Below are 26998 nucleotides of genomic sequence, written 5' to 3' on the forward strand. Positions count from 1 at the left end.
TACTGCACTCGTTCTTTTTTATACTGGCGCATCACATTCATACATCTCAAGGGGATTTGTGGATAAGTATAACCTATCAACCCAAGCCCTTAGGTCACCCATGTTAGTAACCTCGCCCGGAGCAGAGTATGTGGCTAGTCTATGGTGTGATCGGTTACCATTAAGGATTGGTAACTATGTTTTTCCCTCAGACCTAATAGTATTGGAATATCAAGGATTGGATGTGATATTAGGCATGGATTGGTTATCAAAGTATGAAGGGAATATTGAATGTGCTAGTAAGTCAATTTTGCTTACCACCCCAGAAGGGAGAAGGATCAAGTATGTATCCCGACATGTGCCAAAGAGGACTCAAGTAAATTGCTTAACAGGAGTTGTGCAGGAGGAAGTACCAGTGGTAAGGGATTTTTCTAATGTATTTCCAGAGGAGTTGCCAGGCATGCCACCAGATAGAGATATTGAGTTTTTGATTAAGCTATTGCCAGGCACAGGGCCAATATCAAAGAGACCATATAGGATGCCAACAAAGGATTTGGTGGAAATTAAGAAGCAGATTAAGGAGTTACTGGATAAGGGATATATTCGCCCAAGTTCTTCGCCTTGGGGATCGCCAGTACTTCTAGTGGAGAAGAAGGATGGATCGCTAAGGATGGTTGTTGATTATCGAGGATTGAATGGAGTAACGATCAAGAACAAGTACCCACTACCTATGATCAATGATCTGTTTGATCGATTGCAAGGAGCTAAGGTATTTTCCAAGATCGATCTGCGATCAGGATACCACCAGTTGAAGATTCGAGAACAGGATATTCCTAAGACAGCTTTTACCACCAGGTATGGGCTGTACGAGTATACCATTATGTTATTTGGTCTGACTAACGCACCTGCCTATTTTATGAACATGATGAACAAAGTGTTTATGGAGTTTTTGGATAAGTTCGTCGTAGTGTTCATTGATGATATCCTGGTTTACTCGAAGAATGAAGAGGAGCATAAGGAGCATTTGCGTTTGGTACTTGGAAAGCTCAGAGAACATCAATTATATGCCAAGTTCAGCAAATGTGAGTTTTGGTTGAAGGAAGTAGGATTCCTCAGACACGTTATATCTGGAGAAGGTATAGCAGTAGATCCCGCTAAAGTCGAAACCATGACCAAGTGGGAAGCCCCAATAACAGTTGGAGAGATCCGGATTTTTCTTGGACTCGCGGGATACTACCGGAGATTTATTGAGAATTTCTCAAAGATTGCGAAGCCTATGACTAAGTTGTTGAAGAAGGATACCAAGTTCATATGGACAGAGAAATGTGAGGCTAGTTTCCAGGAGTTGAAGAAACGTTTGGTTACCTCACCAGTGTTGATTTTGCCAGACCAGACTAAGGATTATGAGGTGTATTGCGACGCTTCACGTCGAGGACTTGGAGTAGTGCTTATGCAGGAAGGGAGAGTTGTTTCATATGCCTCAAGACAACTGAAACCTCATGAGTTGAATTATGCCACGCATGATTTGGAGTTAGCAGCCGTAGTGCATGCATTGAAGACATGGAGACATTTTCTCATTGGAAATCATTGTGAGGTGTACACGTATCATAAGAGTTTGAAGTACATTTTCACACAGAAGGAGTTAAATCTCAGGCAAAGGAGATGGTTGGAGCTTATCAAGGATTATGATATGAAATTGCATTATCACCCCGGAAAGGCTAATGTAGTAGCTGACGCATTAAGCTGTAAGAGCCATGTCAATACGTTAATGATGGGAGAAATACCCAAGGAGTTAGCAGAAAATCTTCGTGAACTATGTTTGGAAATAGTTCCGAGAGGTTACGTAGCAGCATTGGAGATTCAGTCAATCTTGATGGATAAAATCAGAGAAGCTCAAAGGACTGACAAAGAGATTGCCGCTATAAAAGAGAAACTGAGCAAAGGAAAAGCTAAAGGATTTCGTGAGGATGAGCACGACACCCTATGGTTTGAAGACCGCGTTTACGTGCCCAGTGACCCGGAGATCAGGAAGTTGATTTTGCAAGAGGCACACGACTCACCGTATTCAATTCGCCCAGGAAATACCAAGATGTATTTGGATTTGAAGGATATTTTCTGGTGGACCAGAATGAAGAAGGATATTGTGGAGTATGTAGCAGTTTGTGATGTATGCCAGAGAGTAAAGGCAGAGCATCAGAAGCCAGCAGGATTGTTACAATCATTGCCGATACCCGAATGGAAGTGGGATAGGCTAGGCATGGATTTTATCACGGGATTACCCAGGACTCGTTCAGGCTATGACTCGATTTGGGTTGTAGTTGATCGATTGACGAAAGTAGCTCATTTCATCCCAGTAAAGACCACTTACACCAGTGCTAAGTTGGCAAAGATATACATGACCAGAATAGTATGTCTGCATGGAGTTCCAAGGAGTATCGTATCAGATAGAGGAACCCAGTTTACCTCAAAGTTCTGGAAGCAGTTGCATGAAACTTTGGGTACCAGGCTAGAATTCAGTACAGCTTTTCATCCACAGACAAATGGACAGACCGAGAGAGTCAATCAGATTTTGGAGGATATGCTGAGAGCTTGTGCACTAGATTATGGATCTAGTTGGGATGATAATTTGCCATATGCAGAGTTCTCTTACAACAACAGTTATCAAACCAGTTTAAAGATGGCCCCTTTCGAAGCTTTGTACGGAAGGAGGTGCAGGACACCGCTGTCATGGGACGAAGTTGGAGACCGCCAGTTGTTTGGACCTGACTTGATTAAAGAGTCTGAACAGAAGGTGAAGTTGATTCGCGATAGGCTCAAGGTAGCCCAGTCCAGACAGAAGAGTTATGCGGATTCTAAACGCAAGGAGACAGTTTACGAAGTTGGAGATAGAGCTTATCTTCGAGTATCACCACTTCGGGGAACAAAGCGTTTTGGAGTTAAAGGGAAGTTAGCGCCACGATTTGTAGGACCATACCGAGTTTTGGAGCGTATGGGAGAAGTGGCCTACAAGTTGGAATTGCCCGAAGGATTGTCAGGAGTTCATGATGTGTTCCACGTTTCCCAGTTGAAGAAATGTCACGTGGAGATGGCTGACATACCATTGAGAGATACAGTGCCTTTGGAAACTATTCAGTTGGATAACGATTTGACCTACGAGGAGAAACCAGTCAAGATTTGGAGTTTGCCAACCGAGTTACTCGCAGCAAGGTTATCAAGTTTTGCAAAGTTCAGTGGAGCCACCACACGGAGGATGAAGCCACCTGGGAGCGAGAGGAAGATTTGCTCAAAGACCACCCTCACCTATTTTCTAACCAACCCGAATCTCGAGGGCGAGATTCATCTTAAGGGGGGTAGGTTTCTAACATCCCAAATTTTCAATTTGGAATTTATACATTAGAGCATCATGCATATCATATTTTATTTTTGCATTTTGGTTGATCCTAGAAATTCTACGCAACTCAATGACCCACGGAGAGAGTTGGGGATTTCGTTATTTTCATATTTGAGTTCTCTCAAATTTTGAGAATAGGATCATTTGATTTTATTTATTTTATCATCAATTATTTCTATTACAAAAATATAAGAGAGGGAATAAAATGACTTTCCCAAAATAAAGAAATATTGAGAATTTAATAATAAAATCAAATAAGATTTTATTTCGGAGTTTTTCGGTGTTTTATTTGAATTTAGGAAAAAAAGTGCGTTTTTCAAAATTGCATTTAGGTCCCAAATAAATGTTCACCTTGTGCGGCTTGATTTTAGAAGCCCGCGAAAATTTATTTCGGAATTTTTGGAGTCCGTTTAGTATTTCTTTTTATTTTTCTTCCGAGCGGAATAAAAGAATAAAAAAAATGTGAACCGACTTAACGGGCCGTGTCCGACCTGGACACCGACCCGGGAGGCCTTTATAAGCCGAGGCCCGGCCCTGGGGGGAGAAACCCTAGCCAGCCCCAACCCTAGCCGCCCTAGCCGCCGCCGCGCCGCCGCCGGATCGCGCCACCAAGGTTCATCGCCACCTCGTTTTCCGTGCCGAAAAAAAGAGAAAAAAAATTCGGCGTTCGTCGTTTTTCTTTTTCTCGGATTAAATCCACGATTTTTCTGATCGCGATTCCTGATCCGATTTTCGTTTTAGTTTAATTTTTCGCTCGTTTATCGGAATCAGACGATTCAAGCGCCTAGGGATTCGTCTCGAAACCCTCTATCCGTTTAACCAACTTAAACAAGATTTTTCTACTGTAAAATTTTCCCTAGATCCAGATTACTAGAACGAAGTGGTTTTCTTTCGCCGTTGGATTTTCGTTGCTTCGTTCGATTTGATTCTTTTTGCCAACCGGAGTTCTTAAGTTGAACTTTCTGGTTAGATCTCTTATTTGAGTTTTACATGTGCATTAGATGAGTACTTATTGTATGCTTGTTTGTTTGTCTGTGATAGAATACCCGGAGTGCGCCGCCTGTTACTTCGAATCGTTAGGTTTCGCGGATCATCAGCAAGGCAAGTAACACTTTGATCATACCTTTTCTACTACCCAGTTTTATTGCATTAGATCAAATCCTCACACATTGCATGATTAGGATCTAATTAAATTGTGGGATGGGAAGTAGTTGAGGTAGTACCTATTACCTGTGTATTATTAAACCTTTGGGAGTTAATTCTACGTTTGCTTATTATGCCATGCTATGCTAGTAGACGTGGATTGGGTGAGTGATATCCATGACAGATGTGAGATTGTTAATTAATGGTTTATCTAAGGTGGCAACTTAAACACACATCTGGGTGGATTGAGGCACCTGGGTATTCCAGGACTTGCCTGTTTTTCTTTTGGACCGCCACCCAGGCTCAAAGGGATCATGAGACTATTCATACTAGAAACTTCCGTGTGCAGCCACAAGCTATTATGGGCTCTAGCATAGTTGAATAAGTTGTGCGAACTCTTACAGTGGTAGACTAGCAGATGTAGGGGATGTAGGTGGTACGGTCTACCCGATCGTAAGGTGCTAGTGCTTCTGAAAGACTATGTCTCGGTCATCCGTCTTCTCAAACACCATGTAGTGCGAGAAACCAAACGGAGGCGATCGAGTCTTGTGGGGAAAAGTGCGCAAACCTCTGCAGAGTGTAATAAACTAATCATGGTTAGCCGTGTCCCCGGTTATGGACATCTTGAATATCTAGTACTTGGATTATCATGTGAATCTCAACATGTTACTCTAAATTAATTTTGTTGGGTTCTGTTTAATGATGATGCTTAATTGGGATTGAGAATGCTGTCAACCATTCTCAATGTTTAACAACCACCATGATAGAAATTAAATTTTATTTCTTTGAAGTAGGGAAAAATTGGCTTTACGCAAAACTGTAACCATAGAGCTTTCCACCAGCCAAATATGCATATAGTATAGCTGTTTCATTCCATTACTCTTTATGTGTTACCTTGCCAGCATATTCCATGTGCTGACCCGTTTTCGGGCTGCAACGTTAATGTTGCAGACTTTTCAGACGACGATTAAGGAGTTTTTAGGTCGTGGTTCTGTACTCAGTGATGCCGTTGGAGTTGATGGACTCACTTATCTTCCAAGCCTTCCGCTGTTATCGTTATTAGATGTCCTTAAGCCATATTTATTGTAATAAGTTCTCATATGATACACTCGATGTAATAAGTGTGTGATTGCTACTCTGCTATAAATCCTCCGAGTACTGTGTGGTGTCAGCATTACTGATCCAGGGATGACACCGGAGCACAGAGATCAGACCGTTTGAGGTCTGGTCGCTACATCAACATTTAATCTTGTTGGGTACATAAATGAGAGAGAACTAAATAAGTCATATGGCGTTTTTTCAATATGCAACTCCGTTGCATATTGAGCTCCACTTAACTTGTAGTGTTGTTTGTTGCACTTTACCATGCCATGCTTCATTAAATCGGACATGCATCATACTTGGTTGTGCATCATGCCATGAGTATGTGATGGTTGTTTATTATGTTGTGTGCTTCTTTCCGGTGTTGCTTCTTCGTGTTGGTTCCGACAACGTTGCGTTTGTGAGGAACCGTTCGACTACGTCCGTTTGTCTTCTTCATGGACTCGTTCTTCTTCCTTGCGGGATCTCAGGCAAGATGACCATACCCTCGAAATCACTTCTATCTTTGCTTGCTAGTTGCTCGCTCTTTTGCTATGCCCATGATGCGATACCTACCACTTGCTTATCATGCCTCCCATATTGTTAAACCAAGCCTCTAACCCACCTTGTCCTAGCAAACCATTGTTTGGCTATGTTACCGCTTTGCTCAGCCCCTCTTATAGCGTTGTTAGTTGCAGGTGAAGATTGGAGCTTGTTCCTTGTTGGAATATGGATATTTTGTTGGGATATCACAATATCTCTTATTTAATTAATGCATCTATATACTTGGTAAAGGGTGGAAGGCTCGGCCTTATGCCTGGTGTTTTGTTCCATTCTTGCCGCCCTAGTTTCCGTCATATCGGTGTTATGTTTCCGGATTTTGCGTTCCTTACGCGGTTGGGTTATAATGGGAACCCCTTGACAGTTCGCCTTGAATAAAACTCCTCCAGCAATGCTCAACATTGGTTTTACCATTCGCCACCTAGCCTTTTCTTTCCCTTGGGTAGGCCTGCCCAATGGTCATCTTTATTTTAACCCCCCCCCCCCCCGGGGCCAGTGCTCCTCTGAGTGTTGGTCCGAACTGGGCAACCTGCGGGGCCACCTCGGGGCAACTTGAGGGTTGATTTTACTCGTAGCTTGACCTATCTGAGTGTGCCCTGAGAACGAGATATGTGCAGCTCCTATCGGGATTTGTCGGCACATTCGGGCGGTGTTGCTGGACTTGTTTTACCATTGTCGAGTATGTCTTGTAACCGGGATTCCGAGTCTGATCGGGTCTTCTCGCTAGAAGGAATATTCTTCGTTGACCGTGAGAGCTTGTGATGGGCTAAGTTGGGACACCCCTGCAGGGATTTGAACTTTCGAAAGCCGTGCCCGCGGTTATGGGCAGATGGGAATTTGTTAATGTCCGGTTGTAGAAAACCTGAAGTTGACCTTAATTAAAATGCACCAACCGCGTGTGTAACCGTGATAGTCTCTTCTCGGCGGAGTCCGGAAAGTGAACACGGTGTTGGAGTTATGCTTGACGTAGGTTGTTCTAGGATCACTTCTTGATCATAGTTCGTCGACCGTGCTTTTGCCTTCTCTTCTCGCTCTCATTTGCGTATGTTAGCCACCATATATGCTAGTCGCTTGCTGCAGTTCCACCTCATACCTTTTACCCTTCCTATAAGCTTAAATAGTCGTGATCGCGAGGGTGTGAGATTGTTGAGTCCCCGTGAGTCACAGTTACTTCCAAAACCAATTTGCAGGTGCCGATGAACTGTGCAGGTGACGCAACCAAGCTCAAGGAGGAGCTCGATGAAGATCTTGTCCTTTGTGTTATTTCGTTCTAGTTGATCAGTAGTGGAGCCCAGTCGGGACGATCGGTGATCTGTGTAGCTTTTGGGGTAGTCTTCTTTTAGTTTGATTCTGTAGTCGGACCTTGTTTATATCTGGATGATGTAATGCTTTATTCTTGTAATTGTGTGAAGTGGCGATTGTAAGCCAACTATGTATCTCTTTCCCTTTATGTATTACATGGGTTGTTTGTGAAGATTACCTCACTTGCGACATTGCTTTCAGTGCGATTATGCCTCTAAGTCGTGCTTCGACACGTAGGAGATATAGCCACATCAAAGACGTTACAGAAAGATAGCTGAGCCACATGAAATATCACTATCTATGGCTGCGTATGTGAAAGAGTGGGAGGAGATCCACAAGAAGGAGGTGATCCCGCGGGTGGCGAGGGAAAGAGAGGCGTGGGAGCCGCCGGAGCCAGGTTGGATCAAAGCCAATGCAGATGGATCGGTTTCCAAACACCGGGAGAAGGGGGGCGATGGTGTGGTGCTGCGAGATCACAAAGGTGCATTCCGAGCAGCTTCGTGCCATTTCCTGGGACATGTGGATGACCCGGACAAGGTGGAGCTTCTGGCATGTAAGAAAGCAATCGAGCTAGCGAGTAAAACAGACGTGTCAAGGCTTCATCTCGAGAGCGACTCCGCAAGGGTGGTTTCGATGCTTAACAGGCCGGACATGTACCTCTCCGCCCTGGGGCCGATCATGGAAGAAGTCAAGGCGATCTGATGCATTTTGTTTCTGTTAGAGTTTCGTGGGTTCGCCGTTGTGCAAATGCCGCCGCTGGTAGGTTAGCTAAGGTGGGAATGGGTGATGAGGGCTCGCAGGAGTGGCTATCATCTCCACCAGACTGCATTCTTGAGATTGTATCGGATGAGATTCCCGACTTCGTTTAATAAATAAAGCGGCGACAGTTAATTTCAAAAAAAAAAACGTTTGTCTAGAGCCCATCCCCATAAAATTACAGGTGTTTCTAAAAGAAACTTGCAGTATAGCTGAACTCGGCACAACATTATACTATAGCGCTATACATCTGTACATTCGCAAAAAAGAAAACCACCTTACAAGCGATCACATGACAGCGCCACCGTCGTCATGGTCATGGTGAGCCACCCTCTTCTTGTAAACATAGACGCGCGAGACAACCACGAACGCGGCCAGCTCCGCCGCGCAGAGCCCGGCGAGCAGCCAGTAGAAGTAGTCGAGGTGGGCGCGGTTGAGGTTGTTGGAGAACCAGCTGGCACCGCCCTTCTTGGTGGCGCCGTCGATGGCGGAGATGAGGAAGCTGCTGAGGAAGTGGCCCACCCCGAAGATGCTGAGGAAGAAGGCCAGCCCCAGGCTGCGCAGCGCGTCGGGCACCTGGTCATAGAAGAACTCCTGCAGCCCGATCATGGCGAACACGTCCGACAGCCCGAACAGCACGTACTGTGGCACCATCCACCACAGGCTCATCGGCAGCGCCGCCTTGGGGTCGTCCACGAGGCCGGCCTCCCGCGCCACGCCCAGCCGCCTCGCCTCCACCAGCGCCGCCACCACCATGGCCACCAGCGCCAGGACGAGGCCCGTGCCGATCCTCTGCAGCATGGTGATGCCCGAGGACAGGCGCGTGAACCGCCGCGCCGCCGGCACGAACAGCCGGTCGTAGACCGGGATGAAGGTGATGATGGTCAGGCTGATGAACGTCTGCAGCGCCGCCGGCGGCACGCGGAAGGTGGCCCCGATCCGCCGGTCCAGCGTCGCGGCCTGCTTCGTGAAGAAGGTCGAGGACTGGGAGAAGATGACGGCGTAGATGATGCACGTCGCCCAGATGGGGAACAACCGCAGCAGGCCCCGAACCTCCTCACGGTGCTCCGCGTTGAATTCTCCATCCTCGCCGGCAAGAGTGCTGTTCGTCGCAAGAGACCAAACACATTAATTGGTAAGCCTGACAGCATGATGCATTCAGAATTCTCATGGCCAAATTGCAGATTTCAAACGAGAACCATGGATGATGATTGATGAGTGATCATACTTGGCGCATTGGCTGGACTTGGAGCCTTTGAGGAGCGCGACGAAGGCCCTGGCGAGGCGGGCGAAGGGGCTGGACTGGGTGGAGGTGTAGTAGCGGTAGCGGCGGGTGCCGAGCAGGAACATGGCGAGCGCCAAGACCATGACGAGGCAGGGGATGCCGAAGCCGAGGCCCCAGCCGATGTTGTCCTGGATGTAGCTGGAGACCATGGTGGTGGCGGCGGTGCCGGAGCACATGCCGAAGTACCACCAGTTGAAGAAGGAGCTCCGGGAGACGGACTCCTCGGGGTGGTGCTGGTCGAACTGGTCGGCGCCGAACGCCTGCGCGCACGGCTTGTGCCCGGCCTCCGCCAGCGCCACCAGGTAGAGCGAGACGTAGAAGATGGTCACCTGCACTGGCGACGGCGAGCACGCGCCCGACAGCGAGGTGAAGCTGGCGCACCCGTCCGAGTGGAACACCGGGAGCGCCGAGGACAGGGTCAGCATGCCCATGCTCTGCAACGGCAAACCCGGCTGTCAGTGGTCAGCTGGACGCGCTTCTCTGTCAGTGGGAGTGCGCGGGCTTGATTGATTGGGGGAGGGCAGACAGAAAGGGGTTCGTTCGTTCATGGGGCACTTTTTATGTCAAAAAGGGGAATTTTTACGGGAGGGGAGGGGAAAAGTGGGCTGACCACGACGAAGAGGACGGAGGCGAGCACGATGGTGCGGAACCGGCCGAGCCAGGCGTCGGCGACGCAGGCCACCAGCAGCGGCAGCATCGTGGCGACGCCGCTCCACGCGTTGATCGCCGCGGCGGCGCCGGCCGTGGACTCCCCAAGCGGGCCCGTCAGGTAGCTGATGAGGTTGGCCGACACGCCGTGGTACGCGAACCGCTCCGCGATCTCCACACCTTCAATCCCAAAAAAGAACCCAAATTAAGGCCACCCCTCCCCTCGATCGATGATCATCATGGGCTGGGTCGGGGGCCGCACGTACCGAGGACGAACATGGCGGCGGACCATCGGCCGGTGGAGGCGCGGGGCGCGGGGCCGCCGCGGAAGTCGACGACGCCGGGCACGGCGCCGTCGGAGCGGGGCAGGAGGAGGGCGCGGGTGGCGTCCATTCCGTTCTTCTTCAGTCGGGCCTGGTCTGTTGCGTGTGCGTGCCGGCAAACTGAGCCGGAAGGGGCTGCGCAAATGCGACGGGGGGCGTGGCGGGCATCATATACCGACCGTGGCGGCCGGCCGGGGTACAGTACGGGATCGGGGCAGCGCGCAGCACGACGGGCGAGCTCGGACAAGGAGGTACGCGACACGATTCACGCTGCATTCCGCCCTTTCACTTCGCTTTTCGCTATCAAAATACGCTCTTTTTTCTCTGGGAATCTTCCGCTCCGGGGTAGTAAAATGGACAGTGCGACTTTACACGGATGTGTACGCCTCACGTGGTGGGTAAATTGATAATGATGCTGCCCATGACGATATCCTTTCCAGCAAAAAGGAAAAAAGAAATGCGGTGCTTTCCCCGTGAATGGCGTGCAGGAGCACGGCGACGGCAGGCGGCCATGGATGGATCAGGGCATAATCCTGAATCCGTACTGTGTGTGATGACGCCAGTGCGGTAGAGTCGGAGAATCGCGCCACCTACCTATCGAATCGGCGCGGGGGATGGCGGGAGACGTGCGTATGCGGGAGAGGCGGCATGATCTGGAGTTGGTGCGGCCCCGGCCGTTTGGCCGGTTGCGTCGCGCGGAATCGTGTGGGCATCGCCCGGATCTCTTGCGGGAGATGTCACCCTATTACTGTAATGTGACGAATGAGATGCCCCAAAAGCTCTGTTTTTAAAAGACCTATTTGATTCATAGGATTTTCAAATAATTCTTAAAATATTGGAATTTTCAATGTATTTTTTCCGTATCAACCGAAGTTTGATCTGTAGGAAGGATTTCTTTCCGCTACATTTCATAGAAAATGCAGCATACATTTTTTTGAAAAAGATCAGATCTATTGCAAAAAATTCATCAAAAGTACAAAGCATCTCAAACATAACAAAGATTACATCGAGATTTTGAGACCAGCGAACGACCACCACTGCCGCCAAAACGAGTCTCTATCGCTACTCCTTTACCGGAGACGGCTTGACCTTGTCGATGACAGCTGGGAAGTCTTGCATAGATCTGAAGTAACTAGCCATGGAGCCGCAGTCGTCGTCGTTGAACCCTTGCATAAATTTGAAGTACCTAGCACCAAATCTCGCCACATGATGAGAAACACTAACCTCACCGCCCCAAGGCGACAATATGATTCTATGCCGTAGCTCTGTCGACTACGTCCAGACAGACGAACTCAAGGAGGAACGGAGTCCAAAGGACAAACTCGAAGAAGGAGCCGCCATCCGCCTGAGCGTCGCACTTGCGAGGACCAAACCCTAATCTAAACTACTAACCGGAGCGAAGGCACCGTGATTCCCCTCCCTGCCACCGGCCACTGGAGTGGCATGTAGAGGGGAGGCGAATCCATGGGCTCGTCGATGAAGTCTGGAGGGGAGAATTTTTCATACCCGCCTAGGGTTAGCGGAGAAAAACGAGAGGAAATTTAGCATACACTTAGGCCTATAAAAAATTGTTTTTGTCTTTTTAATCGAATGAACCAAAATCATGGAGGATGAATGGGCATGCCATTCCAATCCTACATTTTTACAAGCTCATGAATCAAAAAGACCCTAGGTCCTCAAACTTTCTTAAAGGGTCCTACAGCGTCTCCTGTATGTACCCGCAAAAAAAGGCCTTTGTACCTTCCCAAAGCTACCGTATTTGCTGAGGAGGTGCAACTGCTTCGTTTAAGTCCTCCAAGTTCTTTAAGGGGTTATATACAATCCCCTTCTGATGTTTTTGTTTGACTGTTGATATTGTAACGGTGCTTGGTTTAGCGTGGCGTAAGAAGGCGATGATGGGTACTTGAAGATTGATTGATGATGCCTTTATGATGACTTGACTATCATGGTGATGATGTGTGAAGATGACATGTGTTGTGCTGAATTGACTATCGATGGAGGTGACTCAAGACGAGAAACAACATGAGAGGATGGGCCATGGCAGTGATGAGCGATGGTAGGAGAGGCGGCGACTCAGGACACAACTGCAACGGGTGGCCAAGTGGTGGTGGCGAGGACGAGTGGAGGTGGAATTTAGGGGTTAGGGGTCCCTAATGGTTGGGGTAAACTCTGATGTAGGTTCCACTTGAGAGGTGTGTGAGTGGCGGCGCCCGCGCGGGGGGAAGGGGGGGGGTGCACCATGTGATGCAGACAACCATTTATAAAAACGTTCAAGTTAACAAGTACATGTAGTGTTGTAAATAAAAAAAAACACGACCACAACTGGATCCATTAAAAAAACCGTTCATTGCGACATTCCGGTACGCATGAAAAATCAAAGAAAAAGAAAGTGTTGAGCCCTTTAGCAATTTTTAGGACAAAGTGGAGACACCCTGAAGGCCTGGATTGCACGTACTCAGACAAGTTTGATGATTGCAGACGTATTTTATTTTACTCTACTCTTCTTCAATACTCAGACAAGTATCAATGTCATACGTTGTGTTTTATAGTGGTATCTACTAAATCTGAAAAGGATGGTGTCCAGACTCCATTTGTCTGTACAAGTTGACAGTGAAACCGATGCATCGTCGTCGTTGGAGCCTTTCTCAAAGTACTATCCAACATTCCAACCAGGTCGCTGTTCATCGTTCGAGAAATTGACGGGCGAAACCACATCCTGCAAGCTGTGGAAAGTACCCAGGTTGAGAAAATTCACTGCCTCCCATTTTCAGTTCGTACTTTTTTGGGGACGCAGTTCAGTTCGTACCCAGGTACTGTACTCCTAGGTTCGAACTCTGATCGATCTCGAGATACACGGATGCGGCGAGCTGCCGCGGGCGCAGCAGATCCGGGGCGTGTGCCGGCTGCGCAGGAGCACACGCCCGGGCACGTTCCCCACGCGCTCGGCGCGTGCCCGTCGTGCGCGAAAGGGGGCGGGCGTCCTCCGTGCACGGGCCTCGTGCCACCTCGGACACCGGACAGGCTCTTTCCTCATCCGCCTTCCCCGAAACGGACAAGCACGTAGGAGTGCTTGCTTCAACAGTAGTAGCAGCGATTTGCAGCTTTCTGATCTGTTTTCTTTCCAAGTACAACGCCCAGGAACCAGCGATACGTTTTCCTCTCCCTGGCCGCGCCAGGAGAGGCTGATCTTCCACCGCCGTTCTTCGACGGCCCCTCTCCGCCGGTGACCTCGGTCGTCGGTGGCGAGGGGCTGCCGGATCCATGCGTATGGATTGATTTTACTCCCTCGTAGTTTAGGTTTTTAAATTGTTCATCGTCTTTGCTTCGGTGACAACGATGACGACGCTGAATAAATATTCTTTAGATTCTTCCTTGGCAAGGCCATCGATTCTATGGTTGGGAATGGATTTGGAAACCAGTCTGTTCAAGTAAGGATGGCGTGACGGCGGCGGCATTCTCGTGGTGGACCTGTGTCCTCGGGCTCCGTCGTTGCGACGGCGTTTGCTCCACCGTCGGCGCGGAGCTTGGGAGGTAGTCCAGGAGCAGATGCAGATTGTGGTCTGCATCGACGACATCTGTAAGACGGAACATATGCTGGACTCGCGGTTCATGGATGGCAGGTATGGTTTTCTCCTTCGGCGTCTTAGTCGTGGTGGGGTGCCAGATCTGAAGTTCGATAACGTGTCCAGGGTGTTACCCCTGTCTGATTCGTTCAACGGCAAGGGCTTCATTTTTGGTGAGCCACCTTGGAGGTCTGCAAAGCTGCATAATCTAGTACAAATAATTATACACTATAGTTGAACTAACTCTATAACCTAGTACAAATAATTTGAACTAGCGTAAAAGCTGCATAACCTAGTTCAAGATTAGTGTAAAACTATTTGAACTAGCGTGTAGAGCTAGTTCAAATTTAGTGTAAAATTATTTGTACTAGGTTATAGAGCTCGAACTATTTTACACTAAATTATTTGACGAATCACCACTAGTTCAAGCTCGGGTGAGGTGGTGATTCGTCATTCTTTTCTTCGATGACTGCTGTGATGATGCCGGAGGCAGGTGATGAGCGTTGGTGTCAAGCTCAGAGAGGTTCTACTATGTTTTCAGTCTTGTCGGTCTTTACGTAACTTATACTTTGTTCTTTATGATATGAATGAGACATGTATTATTATAAAAAAAATCGATTTTCTTTCCTTTTTGAGCTGTTTGCTTGAATAAAAATACATTTTGTTCTTTTTTGTTGATGTATATATAATAAACATATAATAAAAGGCAGAAATGATGTGCCTGGCTGCATAGTTGATTGAGCACCGCTACACGGACGACATCAAGCCGCAAAAAAAAAGTATTACACCACAACAGCAGACTGTTGAATTAACGTCGTGCGAGTGTCGTCCCGCCGAACGTCGTGCGTGAAGTATTTCCGTAGTTAATTACCTCACGGTCAGCAGTCTCTGTGATTCCAGGAAAAAGAGTAGCATGTCTCTCTGTCACGGAGCTACCATCATGGCTTCAGATTTGACTGCGACATGCATCATGTGAGTCACCAGTAAATTACAAATTGCTACCACATTTTAGATTTTTAGATTTGCTTGCCCCCGCGTCGTCCCGTCGGCCAAAGGCTAGCCCATGAGTAAGCGGCGATGGGGCGGTGCACCCCTTCATCTCCCCCATGTTTCCTCCTTCTCCTGATCTCCTCCCTTGATCCGAATCATATGTTATTGTCGGTGTAGCGTCCCCGTCGCTCCATCAAGGTTCTGCCGCCCCAAGGTGAGTGCGCCCCTGCCTGGAGGGTCGCCACTGTACGGGGTCGAGGCGTAGCCCATGGGTGGAGGGTAATGAGTCCATTTTTTGCATAAAAATACGTCTTTTTTTGGGTGTTAGGTTTTTCACGATTTAACCGCGTTCCCGTACCCTTCTATCTGTTTTCGTCGGGATTTCATCAACGGAGGTATTTTGTGGCACAAGGAAAGAATCCCAAGGATATGGTGTCAAAATCATGTTAATTGGGACGATAAAGGACTGCCGTAAAAAGAAAGAACGAAAATAGAGAAGAAAAATGCAACAAAAGGGTTCGTAGCGATCGACGGTGTTTGATATAATCGTGCACACTCGTACTGCCGGTCGTACATATTGTCATTGTCACCCCTGTTCCAATACTTCTACCCACACGATCGTATCGAGGATCGGACGTCTACAGACTACAGCCGTCAAAAACTACTCCAGAACAAAGAACCCTAGCCTTCGGAAGAAATCCAAAGGGGAGTCGATAGAAGGGCTTCACTGCGGCATCATCATCATTTGTCTACACCATCACCATCCAATCTCCATCTCTTTGTAATACAATAGCCCTCGTGGATCCTTAGATTTAGTAAGGGTTAAATATAGGTATCTGGGCTAATATGTAATGCATGAATATCGGCTGGGCCTTGAAGATCAAGGTTTGTAGCCTGAAGCAAATTTTCTCGTAGTTTTAAGAAAATATTCAACATGCATTCGAAAAATGTTTAGCATAGATCTAACAAGTAGTATGTGAATAAATTATGCATCATGTATTTGTAAAATGTTCAATGTGTATAAAAAAACCATATGTATAACAAAAATGTAAAAAGTGTATTAAAAATATATATACATGAGTTGAAAGAAGAAAAAGAAAAGTCAAAGGAAGAAACCCAGTGAAGGAACACAAGAAAATCGGAAAAACAAAAAAAATGAAAAACAAAAAAAATAGAAAAGCTGATAAGAAAAACACACAGAGAGAAGAAACCAAGCCGAAGTGTTACTGGGGGCGGTCCACTCCCTTGCGTCGTGAGGCGAGACTGAGTTACAACTCGCAACGTGTGAGAAAATAAGGGTAGTGCTATGGGCATGTTTGGTTTCGTGCCGGAAGCTTCTTAGCCCAAAAAGGGGCGTTGACTGGGCGCTAGGCTTGTATTTGGATGGACGCCAACTATTTGGTTCGCATCTAGTCTGCAGTTCATTTTCACGCCAATACTTGGCTGAGACGTGAGCGAGCAAAACGTTCGCCAAGTTTTTGGCGTGCCCACAAGTTGGCAGGCTGGCATGGGCATAATCCAAACACCCCCTATGTCTCTGGCAAAAAACATAAATTTGACCTCAGGACAAAACTATTTCATAAACTAAACTATGTTTGAAAAGTATTTCACCCAACTGACCTTTAATGTGGAGCGCCTAACCGCAAGGCGTTACACTCTTACTGTGTAGCGCCTAACACACAGGCGCCACACTGTGCAGCGCCTAGCTGTAAGGAGCTGCACTATACTGTGCAGCGCCTAACTGTAAGGAGTTGCACAGTAGAGTGCAGCGCCTTACTGTTGGGAGCTGCACAAAAAGGTCAGCGGTGTGAAATATTTTTAAAAACAGTTTAGTTTGTGAAATACTTTCGCTTTAAGGTTAAATTTGTCAATTCTGCCTATGTCTCTCTTGCCACGAGTTGAAAGAAAGCACTCTCTTCAAGCGCACAATACATGGGCTCCGCCCACCCAACAAATATCACAGCTCGGTCCCTCGCAGCTCGCCCTCGATTGCATAGGTAAATCGTGGCTTTTGTCGTTCTTCTTTTCTGTCCATCTTTTAGGAAATATTCTGAATGCACGGATTTCAGAAAATTAAATTTACTTAAAGACATTTCAAACTGCAAATTTGAAAATGTTAACATAATAATAATAAAACTGTTAGCGCGATTGTAAAAAATGTGATACGCTTCAAAAAATGTTTTTGACAATAAAAAATGTTCCTGCTATTTTTAAAAATGCTTACAAAATGCAAAAAATGTTTGCATAGTATACAAAAAAATGTATAATGTGTATGAATAAAATGTTAAGCATGTATAGAAAATTTAAACGTGTACAAAAATGTTTAATATCTATGCACAATGCCTCATATGTATAAAAATGTAGACATCATATATGAAACAATGTTAATCACATATTTGTAAAATGTTAAGCATGTGTAAGGAAACAATTCTTATGTATACAAAAAATGTAGAATTTGTACGGGAAAAATAGACATCAAAACATATATTTGCCAAAATGTAGACTATGTATTCAAACAAGTCTTCAAAATATATACTTTTAAAATATACATCTTATTTTCAAAAAAAGTGCAACATGTATCAACAAAAAATTTCATGTATACACTAATAGTTTACACTGTGTATTGAAAAAATGGACATGTGTTGAACGAAAAAGTGACCAATAAAAATAGATAAATAAACAAAGAGAAATGGAGAAACCTTTAAAAAAGAATGAAAACAATGAAAACTGAGAAAGTAATAAAAACAAAGAAAACCAAAAAATGAAATAAAACCTGAAGATAAATGAAGCAAAAAAAAACCCAGCACAACCAAGAAAGAAACAGAGGAACCGAAGAAATCGTACGAAAAAACTCAGTGAAACTGAGAAAGAAATAAAAAACCCGGTTAAGAAGTAAGTCTGAAAAATAAATAAACCATGAAGAAACAAAGAGAACCGAAAGAAAAACGGACCAACTCAATGAACAGCAGTGCGGTCAGAAGCCAGCGAACAAAAAAAGAACACCAATGCGGGCCGGCTAAGCAATGACGGGAGAGACGAGCTTCCATCTCGCGTTGAGCGAGATACAGCTCTGACTAGAAAATTAGCTCTGGCGACGCTGTTTGCCTTTGACCCGACAACACGCTACCAACCAGCCAAGGCCCATTAACAGCCCACATGTGGCTGTTCCCCGATTTTGCGGTGGGACAAATTATAATGGCTGCTCCCAACCGGACCTGTTTCTTTTTGTTGGCAAATTTCCTCCGAGCCTGTCTCGTCTCCTCTCTTCCCCTTCCTCCCCCGAGGGTCCTGACCTACATCTCTAACGCCGGCCGTACCCTCCGCCTCACCGCCGACGCCCTCGATTGTCCCCCCTCCCAACCCCCGCCGCCGTCTCCGTTCCCGTTCCTCCTCGTCGCGTCCCTGCTGTCTCCGCCCCGTCCGCGATTTTGAGCATTGGGGGGTTTTCAGGTATGATCTTGTTTTTGCCCAGTGATTCGTTGAAACCCCACCCGACTTCCACAATCTGTGGGTGCGTCGCTCGCACCCGCGCACCATCTAGACCCGCCTCTAGTTGGGTCTCTCAAAATTTTGATTGCGAATTTTTCCAAGAGTCGTGACGGTAGTTTTCTAGTGTCGTGGGGAACAACGGGGCATTGCATGCTATCTTGCCTGTTTTGATAAAAAAAAAACTGGCGTCGAACCGTCATGTTCATCTTCGCTGGAATAATTTATGCTTGTACCAAATAACTCTGATGCCCAGTCACTCAAATAGTATGTGCTCCCTCCATCATTTATATAGGGCCGAATTTGCAAATCTCCGGTGCCAAGGCACTCTAGGAAAGCTGGAGAAAATTTAGGGATTTGTCAGTTATCAAAACATCCACTAATTGCGCTAATCCCTTCACGGAGTTTTCTTGCTTGTGCTAACCACAAGGTAGATGACCAGTTCTCTTAAGGATATGCTTAAAATTTTGTCATTGCCTTTTTCTTTATCAATCTGCCAAGATCTGTTGTTTATGTGGTTTATTTTCTGTGTTGCTTTCTGGATTGCATGATGTTGCGTCAATTAACTCAAAACTGTTGAACTTGCATATCAATTACGTATTAATTAATAGTCACATATTGCCGTTTTCCAATGGTTGAGCTAATGTAATCTGGAACTGATGCTGATAATTATGATAAAACATTCTCAGGAAGTAATTTGAATTGCCTGATGTGCTTTCCTTTTTTGCTTACTCAAACAGCAGTCTTTGCTAAAGAAAATGCTTGGGCTTGCCATTTTTGTTTGGATATGTTTGTTTCAGAATCCATCCCGGAGTTGTTCTTAATAGTTCAGCTGATAGGGAGAGTTCGAACAGCGAGGCAAAATATATTAGTCATGAAATGAGGGGATTATTATCAAATTATTCACTGGACTCTAGATATTCAACAAGTTAATGAGTTATGTGACTAAAAAGGGAGATCTCAGTCCTCATTGACCTCATAAGAGCTTCACCTGTGGCTCTTTGTTTTGCCTGTCATCGGATACTACAACGCAAGCCTTGGGTTGATAGAATTTTGCAATTATGCTGAAATATTGTTCTGATACTTGGCTCTTCTGTTGCAGTAATTTCAGCTCTACCATCAATCATGAGTCTAGCGTGTCTCGTATGCCATGGCATGAGCAGCCCTTCACAGTCTTTCAGAAGTTATTCAGTCTCAAGCTCAGAGGAGGAAAACAGGTGTGGAGCTGCTGTTGCCTGCCTATCGCGGAAAATTTTGGCCGCAGGACCTGCTAACCGTGTGGGAACCTCAAAGGTGACACCTGTAATGGCCACTGGACAAGGCATTGAGGGTGCTCCTCGCCTTCAACGGAGCCGTGCTGTTTCAAGGGATCTTGTCAGGGACTGGAACTTCGACGAGATCGTTGTTGGGAACTAGAGTAGTAGGGTGCCAGCAGTTATCCCCAGGCTGGACATTGGACTATTATCTGGCAGGAGTTGATGTACATTTTCTAGTATACATCTGGATATCTATGTACTATATTAGTACACGCTCAATCAAAGATCAAATTATTCAAGACTACTGGTTACTACCTATAGAGACCGCTCCTGGCTTGTTATATAATTCAAGAGTACTGGTTACTACCTATAGAGACCGCTCCTGGCTTGTTATATAATTTGCCAATTTGTGTAGTAAGCGTCCATCTTTCTGTTGCCGCGCCTGAATGATAAATCGAATCTAATTTGATTGAGATGTCAACTGGCGATCTATCAAGTCCAGATATTTTCGCAGCTATGGATGGTGGTGCATTCTTTTGATGTATTTGTGTGAGTGTCCATCCATGAGGGCCATGAGAAATCCAGCTGTTTTGTTTCGTTTTATTTTATTATGTATTTTTTACATTTGGCTGGCTGTATGAGCTCTATTTGTTTGCCTTGACGTGGTTACTTGACCTGCTAAAATATTCTGGCCGAGGATCAATTGATGTGCTCATGCAATCTTGATGCTATTTTCCATGAAAATGCAATCAATTTTAACAGATTGCTCCAAGTGAAATTAATTGTCCAGGAGATAAATTTCAGAACAGCTGAAGTTGCCAGTAAGACCAAATGATAAGCAAATACTATTTCACAAGAGGTAAAATTTCACAAGTATTATTGACTTCACTGATATGGTGATCTCCATCTTGGCTTTTGCTCGGCTGGGATTGCATTCAATGTTTTTATTTTGTTGCTCTTCCACCCTGATATGACAAGATATTGATTGCGAGGCGCCAACACAGATAAAGAAAATAATAATATATTTAACAATTGTGACTTTCAAATCTATATGTAAGATCATTATTGATGACCACAAACTAAAAGTACACTTAAGAAAGAAGCATGGACCAAAATGGCTCCCTGAATAGAGGAAGAACTGAGACGGTCATACATATAACATTCATACATAACAATCGACACCATCATGGTTGTCTACGGCGACGAACTCCATCAGCTGTCTCCACTAAGCTGCCCAAAGCTGCAGGAACCCGGTCCTGAAGGCAGGAAGGAGAAGGGGTTCTCGGAGATGTCGAATCCAGGTCGGGCGAAGTCATCGAGGGCGCCGAAGCAGGGGTCGAAGTTCAAGGGAGAGAAATAACCACGTGTGTCATCGGCAACTTTCATGTCTAGATTCGGAATACCATCAGACGTGCTGCCTGGGAAGTTATACCCTGTGCTCCCCACCATGTCGTCCATCGCCTCGCTCCCCTGAGGCTGCTCCAATGCTCCTGTTGCTTTAATATCATCCATTGGAAGAGCAGGTGTGTGCCCTTGGAAAAGCGCGACATGGCCGAACAGCTTGTCCTTTCTTGAGAAAGTTGTTCCACATGAGCAGAGCCACTTGTCACGCCCACAGTGCTTCTCATGAGTCTTCAAGTCCGCAATGACTGAGAACTTCTTGGTGTTGCATCGGCTGCAGGTATACCTCTTGTCGCAGTGGCTTCTCTTGTAGTGGTTCTTCACACACAAGATTGTCTTGAGGGGCTGGAACTTCCTGTGCTCTTTGTTCCGCTTGCAACCGACATATGGGCACGAGTACCTTGTAACTGGTGTAGGATCTGAGACAGAATCTCTCATGGGTTTGGCAAGAGCTGCGGGAGTTTTGTACTCATCTCCATGGCCCCTCATGTGCATCCTTAGGTTAGCATCCCTCTTGAAACCCTTGCCACATATCACACAGAAATGAGTGTGTGGTGCTAAAATCTCCTCCTTCTCCAATTGCAAGACCACATAAGAACCAGGGGGGAGATGCTCTGCCTCGCCACCATCATCGCTCTCCTTCACGTCATGGTCTTCCATCGGAACCGGCTCAGGCCCTTCCCCAACACAAGGATTTGGGCATTTGATCAGATCATCCTTTTCATCATGGGCTGGATTAAGGGTATTCATCAGATCCTCATAGTCAGGGGTCTTGGTAATGTCAGGAACCATCTCCTCCCTGACTGTGCTTGGCCGCTGATTCACAATCGAGCCAAAGCCCATGGGAGAACCAGGCGTGTTGAGCTGCCTGACCGCTGGATTGCTGCTAAGCAGCGGGGTCTTCATGGAAGGAAGCATGGAGCCGGCAGTCGAGATGAGCTGAATTATGATGGAAGTGAGATCAGCGGTGACGAGCTGCTGCTTTGCGGCAAGCTCGCAGGAACCACCAACATCTTGGCTCCCTCGGTTACCCATGGACTGCACGATATCTTTCACCTGCTTGATCTTCTGCTCAAGGAAGGTTAGGTTGCTCAGCATGGCCTGAGGGTCCCAATCTGCCACAGGATTGTTCTGAGGAGGATTCGGCTCGAACGGATCACACGCTTTAGCCACACTGTCATCAGGAAGGTAAAAGTTGGAAGACTGAGGGCCAAAGAATGGGGGGTAGCCAGGGATTGACTGGCCAGGTCTTGCAAAGCAAGACTGGTCCATGGAACTGAAACGAGCACCCTGTTGGCCAGGGTCAGTGTTCCCTGAAGCGTCGCTTGCCATCGACGACGAAGCTTTCATGGAAATTTCTGAACTTTTTCTCATGCAACTTCCAGTCTAGATCCACCAGAGCTCAGATTACAATCCAGTCCGCCCTTTCTTCTATCTCGCACGATCTTCCCCAAACGAGAAATTGATAATAGGACAGGAAAAGCATCAAACCCTGCGGGTAGAAAAATAAATCATAAGAACAAGAAATTGAACACGGCAGCAGCAATCAAACTAGACGTATGGAACTACTCCGTAGGCACCGGCAGATCTGTAAGCAGCGCACCAAGATCTAGATGGCCTGCCGGGTTTAGCTAATCACTGGATGAAACACAAGGGCATACCTCAATGGCCAATGATTGCCGGACGGAGTGGAAACGGCGGGGACCCGGCGAGGAAGAGCAGGGGCGGCGGTGGCCGGCCGGCCCACGCGCGTGGGTGGTGGAGGGGATTGGGGTGGTCGGCGGCGAGGCTGAGCTACGGCGCGGCGGCAGCGTTGGAATCAGGGGAGAAAGAGGAAAGAATGGTACGGGAAAGCGGGGATAAAGTCTATAGCGTGGTGGAGGAGATGGAGTTTGACTCTGGAATTTTAGAAGGAGAGAAGATATTTTTTTATTCCTTTTATTACTAGTAAAAAATAAATGAAAATATTTGGAAACATATAAAGTCTGGAATTAATATGTTTTTTAGATAAAAATGTATATAGAATGTTCTATATTTATTTAACTATGGCACAAACTGTAGGATCCCCGCGTGCATGAGTTGTATGCAACAATTTAGGAGGTAAAAAATTCAAGCTTGTGATGTACACGCATGGAAAAGCGTGAATTGCTACGGTCATGTATGCTAGTGGCAACAACATATGGCCGCCTCGTCACTCCGCTCTCCACATAGATAAAAAGATATTGAAATGGGTGTTCGAGCCTAACTACACCCAATGCATGGCGTGAAGTTCTTTCCTTTTTTTTTTCCTCTTTCTTTGGGGACGGCGGCGATTTCTTTCCTCTTTCTTTGGGGATGGCGGCGATTTTCGACGGTCGCTATCATTCTGTTTGTGATTTTATTTTACTATTGTTAGGTTTGAAAATTGTAATAGGAAAGTAAATAAAGTTGCTCGTGAGCTTGCTAGGTTGCCTAGATTGGTTTGAGAAATTTCCGATTTAAATTATACCCTTTCTCATTGATGATGTAACTATTATTTCCAATGAATAAAAATTTGGTATGTTTTGTTTTCTTTAAAAAAACTTTCCTCTTTCTTCTTCCATCTGGTTCCAGCAAAATTACAACACTTGGATAGCCACCATGGATTTGTGGAATGATGCTTCGTCCCATACTCTTTCCCAATAACTCTTAGGGCATCTCAAGGCTGACCCCCAAATCGTACACCGTATCCCTCTGCGGACCGGTGTGGACCAGGGTCCTGATAGTGATGCGGGAGGGAGTCATCCAACCCTTAATCACAAAAAATCCCCATTTGTTCAGTTGGGAGAAGAGAGAAGAAAGGAGGCCATGCATGCAATGGATATATGTGTGTGTGCGATGAAGTTGGGAGGAGAGATGAGAGAGAGGGGGGGATGATCACGTGGTTGCTTTTTGTTTGTCAAGTGGATGTCTGAACTCCCACATAGCCCCCCCCCCAAGTTGCTTTCGATTTGGGGAAAACGGGTGCCCGAACCGCTCTGCGGACCGATAGGAGTCCCCATTGGATGACAAAAGGTTGGCAAAAGTGGTCTGAACACCATAATTCGGACATATACCGAGCTTTGAGGGTCTCCTTTGAGACGCCCTTACTAGTCTCTTATCACTCAATCTCTTTTCGGAAAACCTTCATGAATCCACCCCTTTGTGTCCACCATCTCTCGCTTATTATTGAGATTAATTCATGACACCACGAGCTCGTCGTACATGGAGTGAAGCATGAACTCCTCGAGGGCGCATGTGAATGTCTAGTCTTTGCCGAGCTCCTAGTGGAATAACTAGAGCTTGACTTGCATCGGTGAGACGATGACATGACCAGCAATGGCTTTTACCTCTCATTTGCGGGATAAGGAGGTACGCTTGCTCTCACGGAACTAGGTGACTAGGTTTCCTCCTAGTAGTCGCCGCTAGCTCTCGCCACCTTCGGGTGCCTTCTGACGCCGACAAGGTGGGAGAAACCCTAACCTTGGTTATCTCTGGAGTCTCTGGTCGCCTTAGCTTTTGCTAGGGTTAAGTCTAAGTGTTTGACTGATGGTGGTGAGGCGATGACGCCATTGACGGCGAGGAATAAGGTCTCCCCATCCTCTCCTCGTTTTGGCAATGTTGTTTGGAGTTGGCGGAGGGCGTGTGGAGCCTTTGTCATGCCCAAATCTTGAGCCCTCATTCCTTCCTTTTGACGCCATCGCTGAGGTCACTCATGGCGGAGAAGAAAAGGCTCCACAAAAAGAGGGGGAGGAGAAGAAAAGAAGAAGAGGAGAAGAAAAGCGGGAGGAGAAGAAAAGAAGAAGAATAAGAAGAAGAAGAAGAAGAAGAAGAAGAAGAAGAAAAGGAAAAATAAAAATAGGAGAAGAGGAGAAGAAGAAGAAAAACAAGAGAAGAGGAGAGAAGAAAAGGAAGAAGCGGGTTAGGGGATTTCTCGGGGCGCCCGAGGACGGGAGGGTTAGGGGTTCCTCGGCGTCGTTGGAACCCTCAAAGATGGCTATTTAGGTTAGGGGGTGCCTTGGCGTCGATGAAAGCCTAAATGACATCTATATAGGTTAGGGGTGCCTCGACGTCGACGGAACCCTGAATGGCATATATTTCGGGTAGGGGTGCCTCCGCGTGGACGGAACCTTAACATCAATTATGGTTAGGACATACCTCAGCGTCGATGGAACCCTAAATTACAACTATTTAGGTTAGGGGTGCCTCGCCGTCGATGGAAGAATAAATGACAGATGTTTAGGTTAGCGGGTGCGTCGACGTCAACGGAACCCTAAATGATTTAGGTTAGGGGTTGTTGCGGGGAATGAGCAGTGCGAATCACTTTTTTACAACTTGGCGGCGGCATCATGTTGTAAATATTTAGTTAGGTTGACGGGGAAAACAATAATGCTATGTTACTCATCTTTGGATTTAAATGTGCAGTTGTTTCGTCGCTGCGAGGGTCTGGTGTTCGACGAGCTCCGCCCCTGCGTTCGTGGGTGAGCATAAATGACATCTCCTCCTCCCCCCTTCATTATTTGCTCTACTAGCTATAAGTGTCTTAAATCATCAGTATGCGTGACCAGTATGCATCTCTTGTTCAAAAGGGTTACATTATAAATATGCATGCATTTGCATATTTATAACCATGATTCTTTCGAATTGTCCAACGTTACCCATGGACAGCCCGGGTATGTGTAGATCTGGTTCATTCTCCCATATGCTCTGCTCCGGATCTGATGCATAATTTCGTCAATGCCTCTTTGTTGTTCTCCGAATACACATCCTCTCTGTTTATTGCCGAGACGTGTATCAGGAGAACAGCGGGGAGGTGCTGCTGAAATTTTGCGTCGGATCCGAAGCAGAGCATGGGAAAATGAACCCAATCTACACATACTCGGGTGGGATTAGGACCTATCTTTACCTATTAGCATGTAGGTTGCATGGGCGTAATAAAACTGACAAACTAGATTAAATGATGAATATACATGCTAAATTATATATATATATATACATATATATTTCTTATGTGTCTAGTAGCTAGGCAAGATGAGTGATCGTGCGTGGATGTACATCGATCACACTAGTCAAAAAGACATGGCCAATGAATGGTTAACAAAAACCAATGGGTTTGTGAGAGCCGCATTTGCAAATTTCCAGAGAAAAACCTGGTGCCCCTGTGCTAGGTGCGACAACTTTCAGAAGAGGACAGAGGATGAAATGGGTAAACACATTTATAAGTGGGGTTTTACGCCCGGTTATACGGTGTAGACATTTCATGTGGAGTCTACCCAACGTGCCAGAGCTGAGGTGGTTCGTCGTCGCATCGACGAGCATGATACCGGGATGGAAGACATGGTGCAAGACTTTGATGATGCTCGGGATTCGGATGATGAGATGGAGGAATCTGCAAAGGCCTTCAATGAAATGTTGGAGTCTTCAAAACGTCCTCTCCATGAGCACACTAAGCTTTGTCAGCCGGATGCCATCTCACAAGTAATGGCTCTGAAGGCTCAATTCAACTTGGGCAGAGAATGCTACAACGCGATGATGATAGTATTTGGACGCTTTCTATCCAAAGGTCATGTAATGCCTGCAAACCTGTACCAGTCGGAAAAAATCCTCCGTGCACTTAAGATGCCCTATGAGAAGATAGATGCATATGAGAAAGGATGTGCCTTATTTAGGCTTGAGTATGCGGACTTGAACTATTGTCCCATTTGCCAGTCTTCCAGATATGTTATGGTAAACAATGGTATGGTGAGAAGAGGGCAGACCAAAATTCCGGTTAATTAATGTACTTCGATATATGCCAATCGTATTTAGACTTCAACATCTTTTCATGGTTGAAGAGA

General features: G+C 46.3%; 3 protein-coding genes across 3 annotated transcripts; 1 reads left to right on the forward strand and 2 right to left on the reverse strand.

Moving 5' to 3' along the window:
• Positions 1 to 8421: 8421 nt before the first annotated feature.
• Positions 8422 to 10720, reverse strand: LOC125527321 (protein NRT1/ PTR FAMILY 5.10-like). The gene is made up of 4 exons (XM_048691854.1): positions 10412 to 10720; positions 10108 to 10325; positions 9441 to 9931; positions 8422 to 9314 (listed from the first exon to the last, which is right to left on the reverse strand). Exons 1-4 carry the CDS (start codon positions 10536 to 10538, stop codon positions 8501 to 8503), a joined length of 1650 nt encoding a protein of 549 aa, XP_048547811.1. The 5' UTR covers positions 10539 to 10720; the 3' UTR covers positions 8422 to 8500.
• Positions 10721 to 18237: 7517 nt separating this feature from the next.
• LOC125527323 lies at positions 18238 to 20188 on the forward strand. Its single transcript, XM_048691856.1, has 2 exons — positions 18238 to 18471; positions 19610 to 20188. Exon 2 carries the CDS (start codon positions 19633 to 19635, stop codon positions 19921 to 19923), a length of 291 nt encoding a protein of 96 aa, XP_048547813.1. The 5' UTR covers positions 18238 to 18471; positions 19610 to 19632; the 3' UTR covers positions 19924 to 20188.
• Positions 20189 to 20768: 580 nt separating this feature from the next.
• LOC125527322 (zinc finger protein STOP1 homolog) lies at positions 20769 to 23055 on the reverse strand. Its single transcript, XM_048691855.1, has 2 exons — positions 22826 to 23055; positions 20769 to 22656 (listed from the first exon to the last, which is right to left on the reverse strand). Exon 2 carries the CDS (start codon positions 22536 to 22538, stop codon positions 20976 to 20978), a length of 1563 nt encoding a protein of 520 aa, XP_048547812.1. The 5' UTR covers positions 22539 to 22656; positions 22826 to 23055; the 3' UTR covers positions 20769 to 20975.
• Positions 23056 to 26998: the final 3943 nt, after the last annotated feature.

The sequence above is a fragment of the Triticum urartu genome, unplaced genomic scaffold (assembly GCF_003073215.2).
Source record: "Triticum urartu cultivar G1812 unplaced genomic scaffold, Tu2.1 TuUngrouped_contig_3581, whole genome shotgun sequence".
NCBI lineage: Eukaryota > Viridiplantae > Streptophyta > Magnoliopsida > Poales > Poaceae > Triticum > Triticum urartu.

Coding starts and splice junctions, on each gene's coding strand:
- LOC125527321 (XM_048691854.1), bottom strand. CDS start 10,538: ATGGACGCCACCCGCGCCCTCCTCCTGCCCCGCTCCGACGGCGCCGTG. Junction 10,326..10,411: donor CGCCGCCATGTTCGTCCTCG/GTACGTGCGGCC, acceptor TTGGGATTGAAG/GTGTGGAGATCGCGGAGCGG. Junction 9,932..10,107: donor CCTCCGTCCTCTTCGTCGTG/GTCAGCCCACTT, acceptor TTGCCGTTGCAG/AGCATGGGCATGCTGACCCT.
- LOC125527323 (XM_048691856.1), top strand. CDS start 19,633: ATGAGTCTAGCGTGTCTCGTATGCCATGGCATGAGCAGCCCTTCACAG.
- LOC125527322 (XM_048691855.1), bottom strand. CDS start 22,538: ATGAGAAAAAGTTCAGAAATTTCCATGAAAGCTTCGTCGTCGATGGCA.